Here is a 19,441-nt window from a genome sequence, read left to right as displayed (position 1 = left end):
TTAGATATACTAGACTTAGTTTTCATGACACCTTTACTGTCACTTTTGTATATCATACCATAAAATGACATTTGACATACTACACTGAATCAGTTATTTACAACATACTACACATTGACTTGATCAGTTTGTTATGCCACATTATGCTACGTTTTTGTTTTAAATGCATACTAGACCATTAGTTTGTTGTGGTATTTTTAAGCAAGAAAAATAGCTATATAAAGTTACTTAAATTATTTTTACAACATACTATTTTATATGATTTTTATTCATAACTACTACTCATACTATACTATGACTTTTTTTTATGGCATTATTGACTTCATGGCTTGTTTTCTGACATACTGTAGTGTCTTTTTTTCAGATGGCTTTTGTTTGACTATGACTTTTTAAAATCAATTTCAAATGACATACCCTCAGACACAAGTAGGACTCTTTCCTCTGCTGCTGGCCTGCACTGCCCTCTAGTGATTAAAAATCAGATTAAAAATATTTACATGAAAAGACGACATCTCACACGTTAATTTAACATTTTTCAATCTGAAGTTTAATGTTAATTCCATGCTGTGTTTCAGTAAGAATACAGATGGTACTTGTGGCTCCGGTGAGAATATCCAGTAGTACAAATCAGATTCACGTTACACATACCGAACAGAAGGAAGAGAGGAAATGAGGAGTAGGAAAGAGACAGAATTGAGACAAGGAAACCTGAAAGAGTCAGGGGAGTAAGGATACAGCAGGCCTCTATTTCCCAAACTTTTTTTTTTATACGGTGCCAATGCAAAACTGCATTATATTACAATCAAGAGTGTTGAGCATTCCCCTCCCACGCACACACATACGCACATTTTGTCTGCTAAAAAGCCATTACCCAACTATCTGCCATTAGCAAAAGCGCTACAGCCTCGCAGCACAATACTTGGTCCGAGAGTGGACAAGAATAGAGGTCAGAGTGATGCTAGGAGAAGGGGGGACATTCTGCCCTTTGTCATTAAAAAAAAAGACCTATTGATGTGTTGAAAGAGCAGGTTTGGTAACCACAAAGTAAAGAGGGCACTTAGTTCTTCCTAAACGCTTTCACACATCCCTTGTAAGTCTTCCATCACCACTTTATTTCCTCAATTTGCGAACTGAAATGTTTCAAAACTGACTGACTGACAGAAGCATGGACGATAAATTGTTCATAAACACACAAATACAGGAAAAAGTTGAACAGCAAAGTATCGTCTTTAAATAAACTCTTGCATATGTGTGTTACAAATACAGGCAAGCGAACTTGGCAACAAATGATACAGCGAAGTAAAGCAAAATAAAAACCGTAAAAGAGGACATGAACCTTAAAGGGTACAGGCTTGCAAAATTAGTCATTAAAAAATAAGGTAAAACTCCTGGGAAGTGGAAATGGAGACCCGAGCGGGCCCTGAGGGGGGACTGGGACATGACATGCATATGAGGAGAAAGGGTGAGACGGATGGGCAGAAATGGAGGGAAAGGTAGAGAAAGAGTGTGGGCTGCAGTATAAACCCAGTTGAAAACTGTGGCTGGGGACAAAAGCTAGTGCTGGGAGGAGAGAAACAAGGGAGGAGGAGGAAGAGGAGGAAGAAGAAGAAGAGGGCTTGTCTTGTGTTGTTCAGTCTCACTGGGTCTCTTCCTCCGCATCTTGCAGTGCTTCTTTGTTCTGTTCTTCACCTGAGATAACGACAAGAACATAACACAATGTTATCTCTGCACACTCAATTAGACGTTTTCAAAAGGTAACTAAATGTGGCCGTGATGATGAACACATCAGCCTGGAGATGCTTGGCTGCGCTGTGTGTGTGTGTGTGTGTGTGTGTGTGTGTGTGTGTGTGTGTGTTCCTTAAAATTGCCTCATTTTATTTTTGTTTAAAAATGTGCCTGCAACCAATGATTATTTTCATTATTGATTCGTCTGCTAATTGTTTTCTGGATAAATTAATTGTTTTGTTTATAAAATGTCAAAATTGTGGGGAAGAAATGAATATGCCATTTTCAAATTTCTTGTTTTGTCAGATCCACTGAAAAACATTAAAGATCCAGTGAAAACAGCAGAGCCTCGTCATTCTGAAGCTTCCACTAGAAAATGTTTTGCATTTTAAATGAGAAAATAACTGATTGATTATCCAAACTGACTAATTGTTTTAACCTTGAATTATTTGTGTCCACAACATGCAATTTGTGTTTTAGAAACTAGTAATTTCACCAAGGTCTGTGAGTTTGTGGCATTTCATACAACATCCTGATCCCAACCCTGTTTTTCAGTGCTGTGTTTGGTAAGCTACAAAATGAAGTGTACTCAGAATCAGTCACAGTGATAGTTACTCGGGGCAAAAAGGAGGAAAATGCAGACAATTAAATGCATCAATTTCTTGTTTATCAACTGCCAAAATAATCATGTGTCAACATTACTAAAAAGTTCACAGCTTAAGTATTATACTTTGCCCACAGAGTGACCATTTGTGTATCAATGACTTACTGCAGGTTACGGTGAATTTGTGAATAAAGCTTTCTTTCTCTCAGATAGCTCCATGTTGAACGGAGAATCCAAAAAGGCAAACATGGTTCATGAATTTAAGTAAATGAAGGACTGCGTTTAACCAATGCAAAACTATATGAAAATATGTTTACAAACATTCACACAACTCGCGCAGTATGATCCAAATCTCATTTATCCAGTCTTATTCACTCAAATGTTATGTTTAAAACATATCCGCTTACAAGTAACGTACGCCACTCTCCACGAAAAAGTTGTGATTTATAAAAAGACTTGATGGGAGAAACTTGGACTCGTGGTTACAAACATGCTGGAGACAGGAAATTGGCAACGCAGATGGTGAGGTGGAACCTGATTGCAGAAACTGTTTTTTGGCGCTTGCCTGGCTTTTGTCCGTACGCAGATTTTTAGTATGGATCCTACACAATGTTTTTATATGGGAAATGACGTCTAGCCTATTTTTAGCATTTTTGCCTGTGTTAAAAAGATTTTCTGCATTCATGCACTAATTTTGGTGGAGTAGGGGTGATGGGCTGTACTGCACGAGTTGTGTGAGAGTTTGTAAATGGATGTTTTGATATAGTTTTCTCTGTTGTTTAACGCAGTCCCCCTTTACTTCAGTTAATAAAGAATGTTTGCCTTTTTTTGGATTCTCTGTTCACTGTGGAGAAGGGAATCTATCTTTCCTATGCAGCTCCTTTATTCAGAGAGTAAAGGAGCTGCAGTTAGAGAAAGATCTGAGTTGTTATTTGATGATTTCTGCTTATTTCAAGGAGTTAAATTCAAATTATGGTGAGTTGACATAACTGAAAGAAGACCTTTCTTTTAGAGATGATTGGGATCACCTCAGAAATGTGTTGATCAGTGATCAGTCGGTCATGCAACAAATAAAACCCACATTTACAAGTAAACAACTGATTGTGTCACCATGCAGGCCAGTGAGCAACAGTTAGTTCACAGTGTCTTCAAAACAAGCTGTGGTCAGATGTACTAAGGGGGTAAAATGCCTTGTGAACCTGTACAACTGGTTGCTTAGAAAGGTTACCATAGAGACAGCACAGCCATCCGTGTAATGAAGAATTAAGAGGCACAAATAACAAAGGCTGGAGAATCCATCATGATTAAAATAGAAACCGTAACAGTGCTCATTAGCGCCACAGCTAACTGGGATGTGAGAAAGCCACAGGAGATGGAGCAGCGGCCTCACATGCTGTTTCTGCAGTTTGTCTGTTATATCACACTTCAACAAGCTGCGTTCACAGGTTTCCAAACTCTGCCTCATCCAGGCAGGATCTGCTCCAACGCCCCAGCGGGGTGTGCTCAGTGATACTGACGTGCGGTGGTGAAGGAGCAGGGTGTCCGCAAGTTATTTTAGTCTATAGTTAAAGGCTGGAATCACACTCTTTTTCCATCGTGGTAGAGAAGTGAAGCCATGTTTCTGCTCGTGTTTCTCAAAGGGAAAATGTTTTACACGGAAATTAAGTCAAACCTGAACTTTCAGGTTCTGTTCCCAGAGTAATAAAACCTTATTAAAATCACACTGATGTGGAGCTAAAGCTTAATGCCTAAAAATACCTTTAAAAAGGTAAAATCATACTGAAATAAAGCAAATACAGAGTTGTAAGATGCTGACTTTATTGTGACTGTAATTAAGACAGTTAAATTCTCATTAATTGACAAGAAAAACAATGTTTTTTTTCAAGATTATTTTTTTGGGCGTTTTGCCTTTAATGGACAGGGCAGTGTGAGAAATGGGGGAGGGAGGGAGGGAGGGAGGGAGAGAGAGAGAGAGAAAGAGAGAGAGAGAGACATGGGGCGCTGGCACTATCCACTACGCTCCCGACGCCGCCGGAATATATTTTTTTTTGCGCTGAACAAGATTTTGTTCCACATCACTTACAACGGAAGCAACAGTCTGCACAACCTGTTTATATGGAAACCTGTCCTAGATATTAATTAAGTCTAGGGATGTCATGTGACATCCCTAGACTTGTCGAAAAGAAAAGTTTTCCTGAGGCCAATGTATTTTTTTTATTTCTCTGCGATGAGAGTGCTGCAGATTGACACTATGCTACAAACGCCGCAAACATTGCAACGAGGCACTGAGTGTCTGAGCACTGCATATTTGATGTTTTTTGTTTTTTTTTTCTCTTCTGGTTGCCGAGAGCTGGAAAATGTTCATCTCTGTGTAAAATATTGCACTCATCACAAGCCCCTTTTACACTGCCAGAATTTTTGGCAAATGTTTGGCCGTTTTGCCGGCAAGCTGCGAGTGTTGAGATACACAGAGGTGGAATGGCGAGTTGATTCGAGGTGCCCAATTTTCCGCCTCGAAGGGTAGTCATATTGGCTGAACCTTATTGGTTTAAAAAGAACGAGGCGGCCTTCCGCAACGGGAGGGGCTGTTGATGACGCCGCACGTGCTAGCCACTGGCGGTGGATAAACAGGAAACAGCTGATTTTACCACACTCCCCGATTTTGTTTTTATACTGCCAATGCTGAAAAAGGACTGATTGGGTTTTTCTGCAAATTTGCACAATTCCTGTAAAAAGGGCTACTGTCACTTTTTATCCAGCCATCCAATCACAGTGGAGAAGGGGCGGGACAAATAGCCCACCATTAAGACCAACTGTCACATCTTACATGTACACATGCTGAACAACAACAACGGAGCAGAAATGTTAATATACTGAAGGCTATAAATTAATATACACTTCCTCACCCACTGTATCTCATGAACCCACACAGATTAGTGCTTTGAGTTTGAGGCGGATTATCAGGGATTAATAATAAAAGTGAAATCAAATTAAATGTTCTTAATCAAGGTGTATATGTTTAAGTGAATGGGATTTATTGTTCTGTTTTGTAGCAAACTGGGTATTGAAAGAGAAGCTCGCAGAGTGGAGTAGCAGCTAACAGGGAAGTGAAGGACCTCCACTCTCTATTTGACAGTATTTTAATGCATAATTTAGACTTTTACTGACTTGCGGACACCCTGAAGACACTAAAACACACAGTGCACGCACACAGCTAATTAGTTCCTCTCGTGCACAAAAGGGTGGAGAAAGGTGAAAAAGACAAGAATCAGTAACTGCAGCTCTGTAATCCCTCAGAGCTGTGGGCAAACAGGGCAGGAGAGGCTATAGTCTCCTTTGACCCCAAAAACACTCAACAAGGCTGGACTTTGTAAATGTGAGCAAGTTAGTGACGGACGTCGCGGTGGCGAGACAGAAGAGCTTGAGGTGAGAAAGCCAAAGACAGACAGGAGGAGTGACTTACAAAATACACTTCTATAATGGAAGAGTGAAGGAAGAGGGCTGTCCTTAAGAATCTAGAGAAGAACAAGGGAGATGAGAAGTTAGAGCAGTGTGTGAGTACTGAGCCTGAGACAGAGAGGAGGGAGAGGGCGTCTGGCTTTAGAGAAACCACTCCTATCAGGGGAAAGGTTAGAGAGGGAGGAATTAGGTAGGTCACAGTTTTCTAGATGTGGTATCAGCCTGAGAGCTTATAGAAACAAGGCAGTCACCGGCTTTAAAATACAAGAACTAAAAAACTAACCATAGCTAGTTTCCTAAAAAGAAGGTAAAGACTTTCTCACCATCTCCCTGAACGTCTGAGGTCCATAGTGTCAAGTTGTCACGTAGCAACTGCATGATAAGTGTTGAGTCCTTATAGCTTTCCTCGCTCAGCGTATCCAGTTCTGCAATGGCATTGTCAAACGCGTCCTTCGCCAACCTGTCGGCAGAGAGGTTACAAGACAACACAGTTACACACAGAACAGTAAACAGGTGGATATAATTGCATGTATGAAAAGGGATCTGCTGGTGACAAAGCGCCGTGTTCCTGAGAATCACAAACACTGTCTGACAGCTGGAACACACAGTTTCTTTTCATGTGGGATTTTGAGCAACAGCAGAAAGGAAGAGTTGTTGAAATGTGGATTTAATTTACTCTGACACACGGGATTCGTGGATTTTTGGCCTCCACAGGGCAGAAAAGCTTCCAAACAAGAAGTTTCAGTCCAGCAGATAAATCCACTGTGTCTCGTTTGTTCGCTTTTTAGATGCTTGACTCTGTCCGCCTGCCACTGGATGACTTCTTCTGTCTGCTGTTTGTTGTTGGGGGAATAATGCACAGTGGCTTTATCAGAGCTTTGTTGCTTAAAATGGCTGCCAGCGGGTGTTCATGACAGTAAAGGTTCTGGCACCTTGAGCCTTTTTTTTTACGTCAAACACGATAGTTTACTTCTGATGATACAATACATTCAACAAGCCAGGTCCAACGCAACACTTTACCTCTATGATATTAACAAACCTGGGATGCCAAACACCCTGAAGAAATCCCAAATTCTACAAAAAATGTGCAGGAAAGTACGGCTGTGCAATTAATCATCTGGTGATCTCGATTACGATTTTGAGGTCAAACGATTTCAGTTTGTGTGTGTGGGTGGTGTCGATCAGGAGGCGGCACGATAGAGTGACTGGCTGTGTCCCTGCCCATTTTCACATTCCAGGGAGGAGGCACTTCAGGTTAAAGTCTTGGGTTTAGTTACTCCTTAAACAGACAACACAAAATGATGACACTTACTTGCAAGCACGGTCTGGCGAGTTGAGGATTTCATAATAGAAAACTGAAAAGTTAAGGGCCAATCCCAGACGAATGGGGTGCGTTGGAGCGAGTTCGATCAAGGCGATGTCGCTAGCAGCTTTGTACGCAACCAAACTGTTCTCTGCTGCCTCCTTCCTGTCGTTGCCCGTAGCAAACTCTGCCAGGTACCTGTGGTAATCTCCCTTCCTGAGCAGAGGGAACAATGCAGTCAGACACATATCTGCTTTCACACATGTACATTAACAACAGGGACCAGAGCACTGGTAACAAACATCAAGTGAACAACTTTTAAAGACCTAACAGCATCTACAGCCTACAGAGAACAGAGCCAAGTGAATAAAGAACCTTGCTGTGGTTAATAAAGTGCAGTGCAAAGACTTCTGCTGCCTTAATGGAGAGTTGCAGTTTCTGAACAGTGAGCCAGCATTTCACTCCTGCAGACTGAAACTAATGACTGAGCTCAGTCGTCATTCAGAGTTTGCACTTCATGTTATCAGGTGGCTTCAGTTAGAATGCAGTGCAGAAAATGGAGGGTAAAACATTCTCACGTGATGATGTTTAATCTATTCTAAAGTTAAATTCATTTATTTATTTTACATGATGTTTTTTATGGCTTTACACTGTGTGGCTGAGCTTCATTTTCCAATAGGATTGTGAGCCTCGAAATGCATCTCAGCTCTGACAGGCATATTTAAAGGCCACCACACCTAAACACCACGGACCGTTTCATGGAATATCTTTACATGGTACTGAGATGGAATATTCATAATTAAGGATAGGCATTTTAAACAATTGCCATATACACGTACTTGCATTAAATTGTTATTGAGTACTGCAAAAACACACAGGTGAATATGCAGGTGGCGCTAAGGGTTAGCCTTCCTTCCTGCCATGCACAGACTGTAGAGATGAGCTGTGATACACAAGTTTAAAGTCCAGTTCAGACCAAAGACTCATGACGAGACAAAACCGTTCTAGAATGTAGCAAAGAAAAGTTGCAGCGGTGTGAACTGGCCAGTTTTTAGAACGTTGTTGAACGGGCCATTGCAAGTAGTTGCTCGTTTCATCTCATCTCATGTGAATCTTTAGTCTGAACTGGGCTTAACGTTTCAAAGCACTGCACATTCATTTAGTTTATTTTGTCGAAATACTTCCAAACATCACTCTGATGCCTTTACATCATTCTGCCTGTAACATTAGTGACGTCTGACTGAAAACAAACATTATCTGCAGCTGCGCAGATCTATTATTTTTGCTACATGGATTGGTGCAGATATTCATAAACAGTGGTTACGTCACTTCATATATTGAACGATTGCTGACGTTTAAAACGAGTATTTACTCATGCCCATCCCTGCAAAAAAGATGTTTTTGACATTCTGTAAAGTATTTTTGAAAATCTGTACACATAAGACATGACAACACAACACTCACACATTTATAACATACATACATTTTGTAGTAGAAAACCTTAGACTCTCCCGTGGTTGCGGCTAAGATGAGGTGCTTGTCCAGTACATCCAGAATGTCGTTGCAGATTGATTTCAGCTCTTTCTCGACCTGAGGACCAAAATGCAGAAACACTGCTGTCATGAGTCTGTGTGGTCGCACAAAACCTGACAGGTGCTGGATCAACACTACCTTTAACACTTCCTTTTTTACTTAGAAGGAAAATTCTGCTCCTCAAAGTTAAAATTCAATGTCAAATAAACTCAGATTTGATATTTAAATTTGTAAATTAATTAACGAGTTATGACTGGCAGTAACTCATTTAAAAACATCAGCATTCTCTTGTTTTTTATTTCAAAGTACAAAATCCTGTCTCTCGCCACACCAACAATAGTCAGAATGGGCAGAGACACAGAGGGCAGCTTTTGGGGCCGTCCCAGAGGAAGCATTTGTCAAAGAGAAGCCGACAGTGTGACTCAGCTCCAGGGTCACTGGCAGACAACTAAATCTGACATTTTTAACATCACTATACGGCAGCATGTCCTTGTGAATAAAACAGCTCTTCCTTTTGATACTGCCTTTCCTGCTACAAGTTAGCAGGGAGTTATACTATAACATACCTGAGGTGGACGGGGTAACGAGATGAACTACAAGCTAGGCGGTCGAAAGCGGTGCATTTCTCTGCCTGTATGTGATGCACTTTCACTACAAGTTTCAGAAGATTGCTTGTGTTTCTGCCCCCACATGCAAAGGAGCTGTTGAACTTGTGGCAAGGAGCAGTGTCGGCATCAACTCTTGTGAAGTGTAACCATACCGCCATTGTCACTGAGAGCAGGGCCTCTGTGTGTGTGTGAGACACAGAGCGGCAGAGCTGACCCCGCCCCACACAGAGAGCTCTCCTCTGGACTGGATAGCAAAAATGCATCAGTGACGAATGTCTTAATCTTGCTGCAAATTAGAAACAGAATTGGGAAGATACAAACTGTACAGGCTTACATTTGTGTGAACTAAATGAACAAGAAATATATTGTCTGAATTTCTCCAATACCAACAGCACAACCGTTAATGTCAGAGCTTGTCAATACTACGGTCTCCCAGTGCCTGTTTAATACCTGGTTTCAGTGCCCATGCTGTGCTGCACTGCACTCAGTGGTGCCACCAGTGACTCGGAGTTTCTTTGCAGCAGAAATGAAGAAAGGGTGATCTAAAGTTGATTCATGATTGCTGCCGACCTCATTATTTCACTCAGACAGGTATTGTTGGGATGTGAAATCTCGACATTTCCTCTCAGGGTGGAGAGGTCAATGGAGGAGAGCTTAAAGAGTCCTGCCAAAAGGGTAAAGCATATCTGGCAACTTGCCTACTAGATATGGTAATTAGATTATCTGAGAGTGCACCAGCTACACTTATCTCCATGACATAAAGTGGGTGGCAACTTAAAGTCCTACTTAAGGGTTTGTATTTTCATTACTGTGTCCAATTCAGGACTTTGTGAGTATTACAAGCCAGAGATGTTTACTCTATAAACTAATGGAAGAGAATCTGTGACTACAACAGGGTAAACAGTGACTACTTTCCCTCCAAAGCTAACTGAAACCAAGTCAGTGTGTTGCAGAAAGATTCACAAAAGGCTGTTAATGCTTTGTTGGGATCTGTTGCAGACATCAGCACAGACGGATTGCAGCTGTGTGGTGTGATTTGTTTCACCAATACTTCTGCCTGGCAAGTGCAGAATGGGCTGAAAATGGACGACTGCCATTTAAAGTTCTCGAGTTCTCAACAACAAAAGAAGGAATAAATATTGTTTGGCGCTACAGTGATTGAAGACTGTCTTCAATTTAAAAAAAAAAACATGTCAAAATGTTGGATAAGCGTTTCAATTTTCATGATTGAAACCTTGAAGCTTAGAAGTCTGCAACGGCTGAAAGTAACCAGTTGGTAAATTTCAGTTTGCAACAGTGTCTGACCGTTTTCCTGTATTCCCGGATCATCTTTAGTTTGTCTTCTCCGCCTTTGTTTTCTTCTTTCTGTTCCAGGCTGCTAATTATCCTCCAGGAAGCTCTTCTAGCACCGATCACGTTCTTATATGCTACTGACAGCAGGTTCCTCTCCTCCACCGTGAGCTCCACGTCCATACTGGCCACTTTCTTCATCGACTCTACCATTTCTGAAAGGCAGAGGGAGACAAATGACATAAGGCATGGGCTTCTCAAGTCCCTCTGCACAAACAGTAGCAACAACATGAATATTGTGTGAAAACAAATGTTACAAAGCACCCGAGTATGGATGTGATTCCGAACGTCTCCCCCACAAAAAATACTGGGGGTTTGTCTGGTCAGGATTGTTTACTGGTTCCTATAAAGTCCTTGCAAATAGAGCCTAATCAATACACTGCTATGTCTGATATTATGAGCCTTTTTAGCTTATCGCAGATACTTTGTATTTTACATTTGTCAGTACACATGGTGATATGGGCCCGAGTTGGCTGAGCTTTCCTATGGCAGCCCAGTACTGTTAAATGGTGTATTGACCTAACATTAGGCTCTGCGGTGTCAGCCCGTGCAATCATAAATCTACTGAGCCTTCTGACTGGTGACACCATTCGCCACCTTTGACCTAATGTACCTTTCAACTACCTTTTAGGGCTGTACCCTGACTGAGAATTTTCCTAGCTGACAAATAGTCTTCATTTAGGGCCATTAGTCGACTAGTCGCCCGCATGTTTAATACAAATAATATAATATAAAATACAAAAGCGTACTAATGAACCTTCATTAATATAGGCCTATATTTTATCTACAAGTGCACGTCACACAAGGAGCGAGCCGCCTGTTAATGACGCTGTGGGCTAATGGGCATGTAGCTACTTCCATGTTTCAGATGATACGTCATGTTTGTAGTCGACCAATGAAGATGAGTTTACATATCACCTTGGGTTCGTCCTTCACCTTCTCAAAATGATCCCACACTTTGGATTTCCTGTCCGACATGTTATTAACTAGCCTGTGGAATAACCGCAGGTACCAGCCCTGGAAATTAACCTGCTCTGTCTGACTGCTGAGCGTGGACACTTCCTGTGTCTGTCCTTTCAAATTAAATTCCCATGCAGTACAGTCATATAGGTTTTGATTTATTTTTATACGGTGGAGCTCCTGATAGAGTTTCAGATTTGTTCTTGTTTTTTTTTTTTCCTGGGACTAAGTGACCAATGACACCTTGCTGACTAATGACCTTTTTGATTTAACGTTTGGTCAGCTATTGGGGGGCAGCCCCACTACCTTTAGATCCTACTGTAGCTCAAGCAAAGAGATACTCGAAGGCTCGACGAGGCCTTATATCTACATTGTATCTGCTTAGGCTTAAATATTGGGATTGGTCCCATCTTGAAAGGGAGTTTTTCCCCACCTATGTCTCAAACACTAAATGTTGTAAAGGTGACTGTAATGTGTCAAAATATGCAGCAATGCACCAACAAAGACAAGTCAAGCCAGTAAACATGGATGTTAACAATGATGGATTAAAATACAAATACAACATCAGCTCTGCAAATGAGCAATGCACTGAACATATTTGTTAAGACTCAAAGATAACATACAATGTTTTTTGGTGAGTCATATTAAATGTAAACACAACTTTTGTTGGATTTCACAGAAAGGACTAGGAAGACAGTATCAGATCAAGCTCTTGAGCTGTGGGAGGCGCTGTAGAGTCCCTCTGGCAACTTAAATGTATTTAAGAGGTCCTTCATCCCAGGTGCCACCAGTATACTTAACTCAACAAGGTGACTGTTGAGTTTTTAAACTATGGACAGACAATAAGCTGATCTAATGTGTTCAGTGTTTTGTAATGACTTTGTACACTTGTTTTACCATTTGTCTGGATTTTACAATGTTGTGTTTTGTGTCTGGTGAGACAAAGTTCCACCCCTGGTGGACAATAAAGATATACTATATTCTATTCATTTATTCTATATATAAAAAAAACAGCACGGGGCACCTTTAAAGGAGCAGTGTGTAAGATTTTAGGAGATTAAGTGGCATCTAGTGGTGAGGATTGTAGATCGCAAACAGCTGAAACTTTTACGTAGTGTTCAGGGAGCCAAACTATCTACAGAGGTCACTTTAAATCAAACGTACCAGGTGATTTAACCTAGCCATCTCTGTAGACGACAGCCCGCTCCCTAGGTAGATATAAAAAGCTCATTCTAATGTAACAAACACCTGTCTTATATATCCCCCTAAATCCTACAATCTGGACCTTTGAGCTACGTGTTTCAGTTATAAAATGAATAATGGCCAACATACTGTTACTGGATAGTGAACAACTTTTTCTTTAGTTTTGGTTTTTACTGCAGCTTATTAGATTTAAAATGAAACGATGACTATGATGTTTAAGTCCTGACCTGCAGATTTTAAGGGTGTTTACATTCATATTAAGTAATCATTTTTCATTGGAGCTAGTCTTATAAAATTGCTGACAGTGTATTCTGTGGATTATGCAGAGCAACACTGACACCTTGTCTGGGAAGAAATGCTGCTGTTGAATTTTAAAAGTAATTTTTTTTAATGTCTGAACACCAAAACCCCCAATATACCATTCATATCTACTGCAGTGGATGTAGGTAGATATCTCAGAGGCATTAATCTAAAATCCAGCAAACGAAAGCAAAAAACTATCTGCATGGCTCAATATCACTGGAGGGGAAAGTGAGTATTTAAAACCGTCTCCTCCATTATAATTATTGGCATTTTGAGGTACACAATCTGATTTTCTTAATTGAAGACGCGCACATCCTCCTGCCATTAACAGTTAAAACCACAGTGCAGAGCCCTGAAAGGTTTCTGTCATCCTCAGTACTTTATTAATGGAGAGCCTGGGACACTGCCCGAGTACAAACTCTTCTAATGCAGAGATTCTCCACCTATGGACACCTATGATGGGATACAGGGAACACAGCCAGGACAATGAAGCCGAGGGCTGAGCTTGACCAAATGTGATGTCTTCTACATCTCACATCCTCAAGGTGATTCAGTAGTATGTGTGAAAAACATCAATATAGAATCCGGGGGTGAAATGGCAATGAAAACAATTTGACACTTCCCTCTGAAGGAGCTACTAATTAGCACAACAAGCTGTTTCCCTTGGGATTAACAAAAAACAGACACAACATGGGGCCTCTGATGAAATAAAAAGAAGCCGTTCAAGGAGAAGGAACATAAACATCCAAATCAACTGAAATGGTTCAGTGATTGTCGGTATTACATTAGAGGTCATTTCTGAATAAACCTGAGAGTCTATGAAACATTATACTGTTATGCTGAATGTGAAAATGCAACAACGCCTTCTGTAGAATGTTGTCTCATTAAGTAGCATCATGTTGGGTATGCTAATGATTAAAAAAAACAGTGATTAAAACAAAACTGTGGCTCGAGCTGCAGAAGAGTCACACCTCCCATGCTCCCCCGGAGGTTAGAGCAGTGTGCCAATCACTCGGCTTTTAACTTCACAGACAGGGTGTTATCTGTCGAAGCCAATAGCAGGGTTCAACACAGCATGCTGGCGAAACCCGATACACGATGGTTTGGAGCCAAGAGGAGCACTATGCTGCTTTGATCACTTTACCCTCCAGCCCGGCCTGCACTCAAACACACTCAATGACCTCTCTGTGCTTTTTAAAAGCATTTTCGCAGCATTACAAGCTCCACAGATCTATTGAACCGATCACAATCACTGCTCAACCCCTGGCTGACACAAACCGGGCTTCAATAACTTTTCTTTGGACACCAACTCCTGTAGATGCCATGAAACAAAAGTCAGTCTGCAAAACTGTGCTTTGTGCAGTCTGTATAATAAAAAGCAGCCCTCTTAAACGTATCACACATATCAAATGAGCACCAGCAACTGTTATATATAATTTTTAATTGCTGCAAAACTAAGATGATATTGGTGTTACTTTAAACATTACATATGTCCCCTCTGGTGCATGCACAACCTGCAAGGTTTCCTAAGCACAAAAAGCAGCATTACATGCAATAAGAGTCTGTATTCAGACACCTGTTCTTTTTATTCTTGATTTTTGGGGCTGTTTGATGTAAGGAGGGGTCATGTAATGTGAGTGGCAGCAAGACTTGGGTGCTTTGTCTACATCTGAGAACAGAGAAGCAAAGACTGCAATGTCACTGCTACTTGGAAAGAAAACAACAGTATTTTCTCTTTACTCATGGGCCAAAATGTGTCCACTGCATTGTGACATTTTTTTGATAGCTGGCTTTTTAACTGGGTTTTTTGTGCAAAATGAAAATGCACATACAAACATGGATGGCTATGTACCTACTGATAACTGAGTTACTTTCCAGCTGCATCACTGTGGACCCAATGTCCACTAACAACATCAAAAATAACACAAATTCAAACAGCTTGTGCTTCGGCGACCTCTTCTCTGTCTCCCTCTCTGTCTCCAACCAAAGAAAGACAAGCGTCCCTAAAAATAGCACCCAGCCGCTTGTTTTCTATTTATATGGTTATTAACCAATACAATGCATTACAAATGTTGTTCTCACTGCAGAGACACAAGTCTTAAAATACATTTAAAAATAGAGCAGATGCATGTAGAAACCAGAGCACAGACACATCTGGTGGACACTTACACACTAAGAAGCAGCTGCAGCACAGCTGTAATACAGACATGTTCTGTGGACACTGGGTGTAAGACCTGTATGGCTTCATAGCTGCTTCAAGAATTTTGAAAATGAAACTACACTGACTTCCTAAACTTCATGCAGACAGGTGGAGAACTCTGAGAACTGAAAGTCTGGGATGGACAGATTAACATTTTAAAACTGCCAGTGCCGCTACACGTCACAATGAATGGGGAGAGGCTGCAGAGCAAATGGAAAGCAGTCACTGTGGATAAATATCATATGTTCGACTGACTCTCCAGGTAGTGTACAGCCTCTCTAAAGCTGACAAAGGTTATATGTTTTCAGATAATGGGGGCAGACAGGCTACACTGCCCAGGGAGCATACTGACTGTTAGTGCGGGAATGATTAGTCAATCAGCTGATCATCAGAGAATGATAATTACAACTGTTTATTCGTTTCAGTATATTGTTATGTAAAAATATAAAGCAGCGCTTTGAGTTCAAATGACTTTCACTAAGAGACAGATAGCTTTGATATTAAAGCTTGGCTTCAGTTTGCAGTTTTCACACCTAAAGATATTGTTCTCCAGGACTCCACCAGCTGCCTACTTGTGTACACGTTTGATGTGTATCATGGGCATAAAGCAATGAAGAACAACGTGTGTTCAGTGTCTTCCAGGGTCATGTTCGTCAATGAAAGACGTGCTGCTGTGAGCAGCTATACGCATTCACCCCTCCATAATACAACTTATCAATTCTGATGATTAAAGATGTTAAAATGCATGTATTGACCATTGATGCTCTATCACAAAAGCAAGGCAGGAAGTCTTTGACAATATTCAAACAGCAACTCACACCAGGAGCAAATAAGACATACATATACTCCCTGCTGTTACTGAAATGTTTGATTATTGTTATGGTGTGGTGTCTGGTGTCATTTAATCTATTTTTTCCATTTTACAGAAAAAAAAACGGTAGTAAGTCTGTAATGTTCCTGGAAAATATAATTCAACTAATTTATTATGGTGGCAAAGGAACAGAACATGCTAAAGCATAATGATTCAGAGCCCGGTTGCCATGGTTTTGTTTAAGATTTGTACTGACTGAACAGCTAAACCAACTATACTGTAAACTGTATTTACTAACTAACTCCAAGACATTAAATGGCAAAGAAAAGCTGGCTCACTATGAACTTATGGCCAAAGTTGTTGTTCAGTGAGCAATCACAATCAGGGTTGGGCAATAAAACAATAATGTTAATTACTGTGTTAAATTTTTCCACAATGGAGATGTAACAAATGTTGAATAAAACTTTCATATTATGAATTACCCACAAGTTATTTTTGTTATGACTGTATTAACCAAGGGTAACAGTGCAGCGCTACCCCAAGACTGAATTCTCCACATAACATTAGCTGCAGTAGCAGCGGAGTTAACTCATCTAATGATAATGGTGAGTCAGCAAGTTAACGTGACTGACTGCTCTGGCTATTTCATTAGAAGGATTCGACATAACATGACTGAACATGAATACATGAATATGATTTCTATCTGACTCACATCAGATTTTTTTCAGATTTTAATCAGCAATGAATGATCCCATGCTCCTTCACAACGTCATAGGAGTACATCTTTTCTTATTGATTTGATTGAGAAACGACAGAAATTAAATACTGTGCGTTAAAAGCTTGAGATTTTTTTTTTTTTGGTGTATGTGCCAGGTGAGCAACCCCACTGGAATGAATAGGCGCCATCTTGGCATGCGGTACCTAGTTATTATTAATATTTATGATTTTACCACCCATGGTTTCCTCATCTCAAAGTCAATGGGTTTTTTTTTTTGGAATGAGTTTTTGATAAGATACCTGAAAAAAGGTCTCTGTTAACACAAGCTTAGGAGATTTTCACGTTTTGTTCTATGCTATAAAATACATCAGTTTGTCATGTCAACCCCTGCTAAATGACTAATTCCAATATCATGATTGAATCCATTCGGTCAGATAACACTGGAGTCTAAAAGAGCTGCGAGATTACATCATTTTCTCCACACTGAAGTTAGCAGAGTGCTTAACAAGAAGTCAGCCGCTTGGACTTGGTCATGGTCAGTAAGTCTCTCGTGTGCCTGCTCTATGGGCCCAATTAAGGAACCATGATAATATCAGCACTTCATTGTATTGGCCAATATTGGTTTTAAAATGAAATACTGGAATCGGCCAACATGCTGATAATATCGGTACATAATCGGAACCAAGAGAATAATGATATATTAAAGTTGAACTTATTTGCTAAAGAAAAGTTTTTTGGAAGTTGTTTGTAATTTTCAACCTGCAAGTTTTTCGTACTGCAAATTATGTGTTGACCTGTGAGTAGTTTTTGAACGTTAATGGCGTTCAGTAATGTAACCATAGTTCTTTGCAGTTCTCTCCTGCAACCGGATTGGATGCTGTTGGATTGGTTCAAACTAGGGATGCACGATAATATTGGCATGTCATCAGTATCAGCCGATATGGGCTTTAAAATTAACAATCGGAAACAACCGACATGCTATTTCTTAATTTGCACAATGAACGAATATCACATACATTTAAGTATTGTATTTCATGTCTCCATCGGCTGGTGGGCCATCACGATAAGAGATTGCACGCATAATATGATGTTAATTCCACTGAAGAAGAGACTTGCTGGTCAGTTAAGTTAGGCAGGAAAAGGGTTAATTTATATATATATATATATATATATATATATATAGGATATCAGCAAAAAATCCAATGGCGTGCATCCCTACCCACTGCCTATGCTATATCCAAGTCGCTTTATACATCCATAGGGAACCAGTGTGATGCTAACTTCCGTGTCAGGCTGTAGAAAAAGTAACTGCCTCTGCCCCACCTCCTTCTGTACACTATTGGTGCTACACCAATCAATCAATACACGAATGCCACCATGGTCACACACAATGACTGCTGGCCTCACTGAAGTAGCAGACACAATGTCAGCCTGGTTACCACCAACACAAAGCTAATTTCACATGTTGTAGTTTATAACTTCAATAGTCTTGTTTACTTGTCTACGTTTTTTTCCTACTGCAACACAAATTCAGACCTTACAGGGGTTGTTAAAAAGTAGGGTCAGTCTTAAATTTGGCTTGCACCCAACACCATATGGAGACATTAAATATGTTTTAAGCGATTCTTTGGCTGTGACTGATTTGTCAGGCTCAATAACAATTGGTGGGGGCAGTCAGCTAGCATGAACTGTGGCAGAATTTTCGGATGCATTTGTCTCCTGGAGCTGCTCCTTGTTGAGTCAGATGGATCCTGACTGAGCCAACAGTTAGTACTGAATCAGGAGGGGCGACAGTCACGTTTGATGGGGTGTGGACGTTTTGCTGTGTTACTGAATGGAGTTTGGCGTGACGCGTGTCGGGGCTGAAGAAAGGCTAACGTTAGCTAGCTAGTTAGCAATGTAGTTAGCTAACTGACGCTAGCTTAGCTCACCGGCTAAAGTAAGCTAAATGTTAACCAGACGCCAGGCCACGCGACAAAGCACACTTTTCGCCACGCCAAATGTTTCCTCTCCATGAACCAGAAACCATTAACTTAAACGTTTACTGATTCATTCGGCTGAAGAAATCTCCGCCATTTTGTCTCTCACTCAGCAAATCCATGTGAACTGCTTTACCTGCGTCTCCAAGCCCCCTGCGCAGGGAGACTGAGGGAGGGGGAAGAGGGGCCAAGCGCTGTGCAAAGACCGTTATTTATGCGGCGTCTTACCGTCGTATCTCTCCGCTTGCTCGGCGAGTTTTGCCTGGTATACTAAGTTCTCTCTGTCCGCCATGGTGCTCGGGTGTTGGGGCTGCTCGTGGCGTCCCAGAGGAAAGGGAGGATTATCGGCTGCTCGGCGATGCCTGGTGGTGGATCAGCAACAGCACGGTCGCTCCGCTGAACTGAGGACCCACCGGTAGCACTGACATAAAGATGGCGACGCTACTCCATCCGGGAAACCCACGCAGCCGTCTTGAGCTACGCCTACACCCTCATGCCAAGTCCCGAAATAAACCACTCTCCCAGATTACTTCAAACTCCATTCAAACAACCGCAAACCCGGTGTGAAGCGACTTTAAATGAAGTTAACATTTATATGATTCTGTTGGTTTTATGAAAATGCAGCAACTATTAAATTCGGCATAAATATAAATAACAAATTAGCATTTATTTGGACATTTTGACT

At 40.9% G+C, this 19,441-nt stretch overlaps 1 protein-coding gene across 2 annotated transcripts; it reads right to left on the bottom strand.

Moving 5' to 3' along the window:
- Nucleotides 1-524: 524 nt before the first annotated feature.
- On the bottom strand, nt 525-19,209 carry LOC117267871 (14-3-3 protein epsilon). 2 transcript variants are annotated; one of them, XM_033643942.2, is made up of 7 exons: nt 18,985-19,209; nt 10,538-10,737; nt 8,575-8,681; nt 7,101-7,307; nt 6,112-6,248; nt 5,793-5,844; nt 525-1,689 (listed from the first exon to the last, which is right to left on the bottom strand). In XM_033643942.2, exons 1-6 carry the CDS (start codon nt 19,046-19,048, stop codon nt 5,837-5,839), a joined length of 723 nt encoding a protein of 240 aa, XP_033499833.1. In that variant the 5' UTR covers nt 19,049-19,209; the 3' UTR covers nt 525-1,689; nt 5,793-5,836. The 2 variants fall into 2 exon arrangements, with proteins under 2 accessions (XP_033499833.1, XP_033499825.1); XM_033643934.2 differs by lacking the exon at nt 5,793-5,844.
- Nucleotides 19,210-19,441: the final 232 nt, after the last annotated feature.

Source organism: Epinephelus lanceolatus, chromosome 11 (genome assembly GCF_041903045.1).
Source record: "Epinephelus lanceolatus isolate andai-2023 chromosome 11, ASM4190304v1, whole genome shotgun sequence".
Classification (NCBI taxonomy): Eukaryota; Metazoa; Chordata; class Actinopteri; order Perciformes; family Serranidae; genus Epinephelus; species Epinephelus lanceolatus.
The sequence above is the reverse complement of the archived record's forward strand: the minus strand, read 5'-3'. Positions and strand labels throughout refer to the sequence as shown.

Bases quoted from the DNA above. Each gene is read 5' to 3' on its own strand.
- LOC117267871 (XM_033643934.2), bottom strand. From the start codon at position 19,048: ATGGCGGACAGAGAGAACTTAGTATACCAGGCAAAACTCGCCGAGCAA. The intron at 10,738-18,984 runs GTAAGACGCCGC...TCTGCCTTTCAG, and splicing joins GCAAGCGGAGAGATACGACG to AAATGGTAGAGTCGATGAAG. The intron at 6,249-7,100 runs GTAAGTGTCATC...CTCTGCCGACAG, and splicing joins TCGCCAGACCGTGCTTGCAA to GTTGGCGAAGGACGCGTTTG.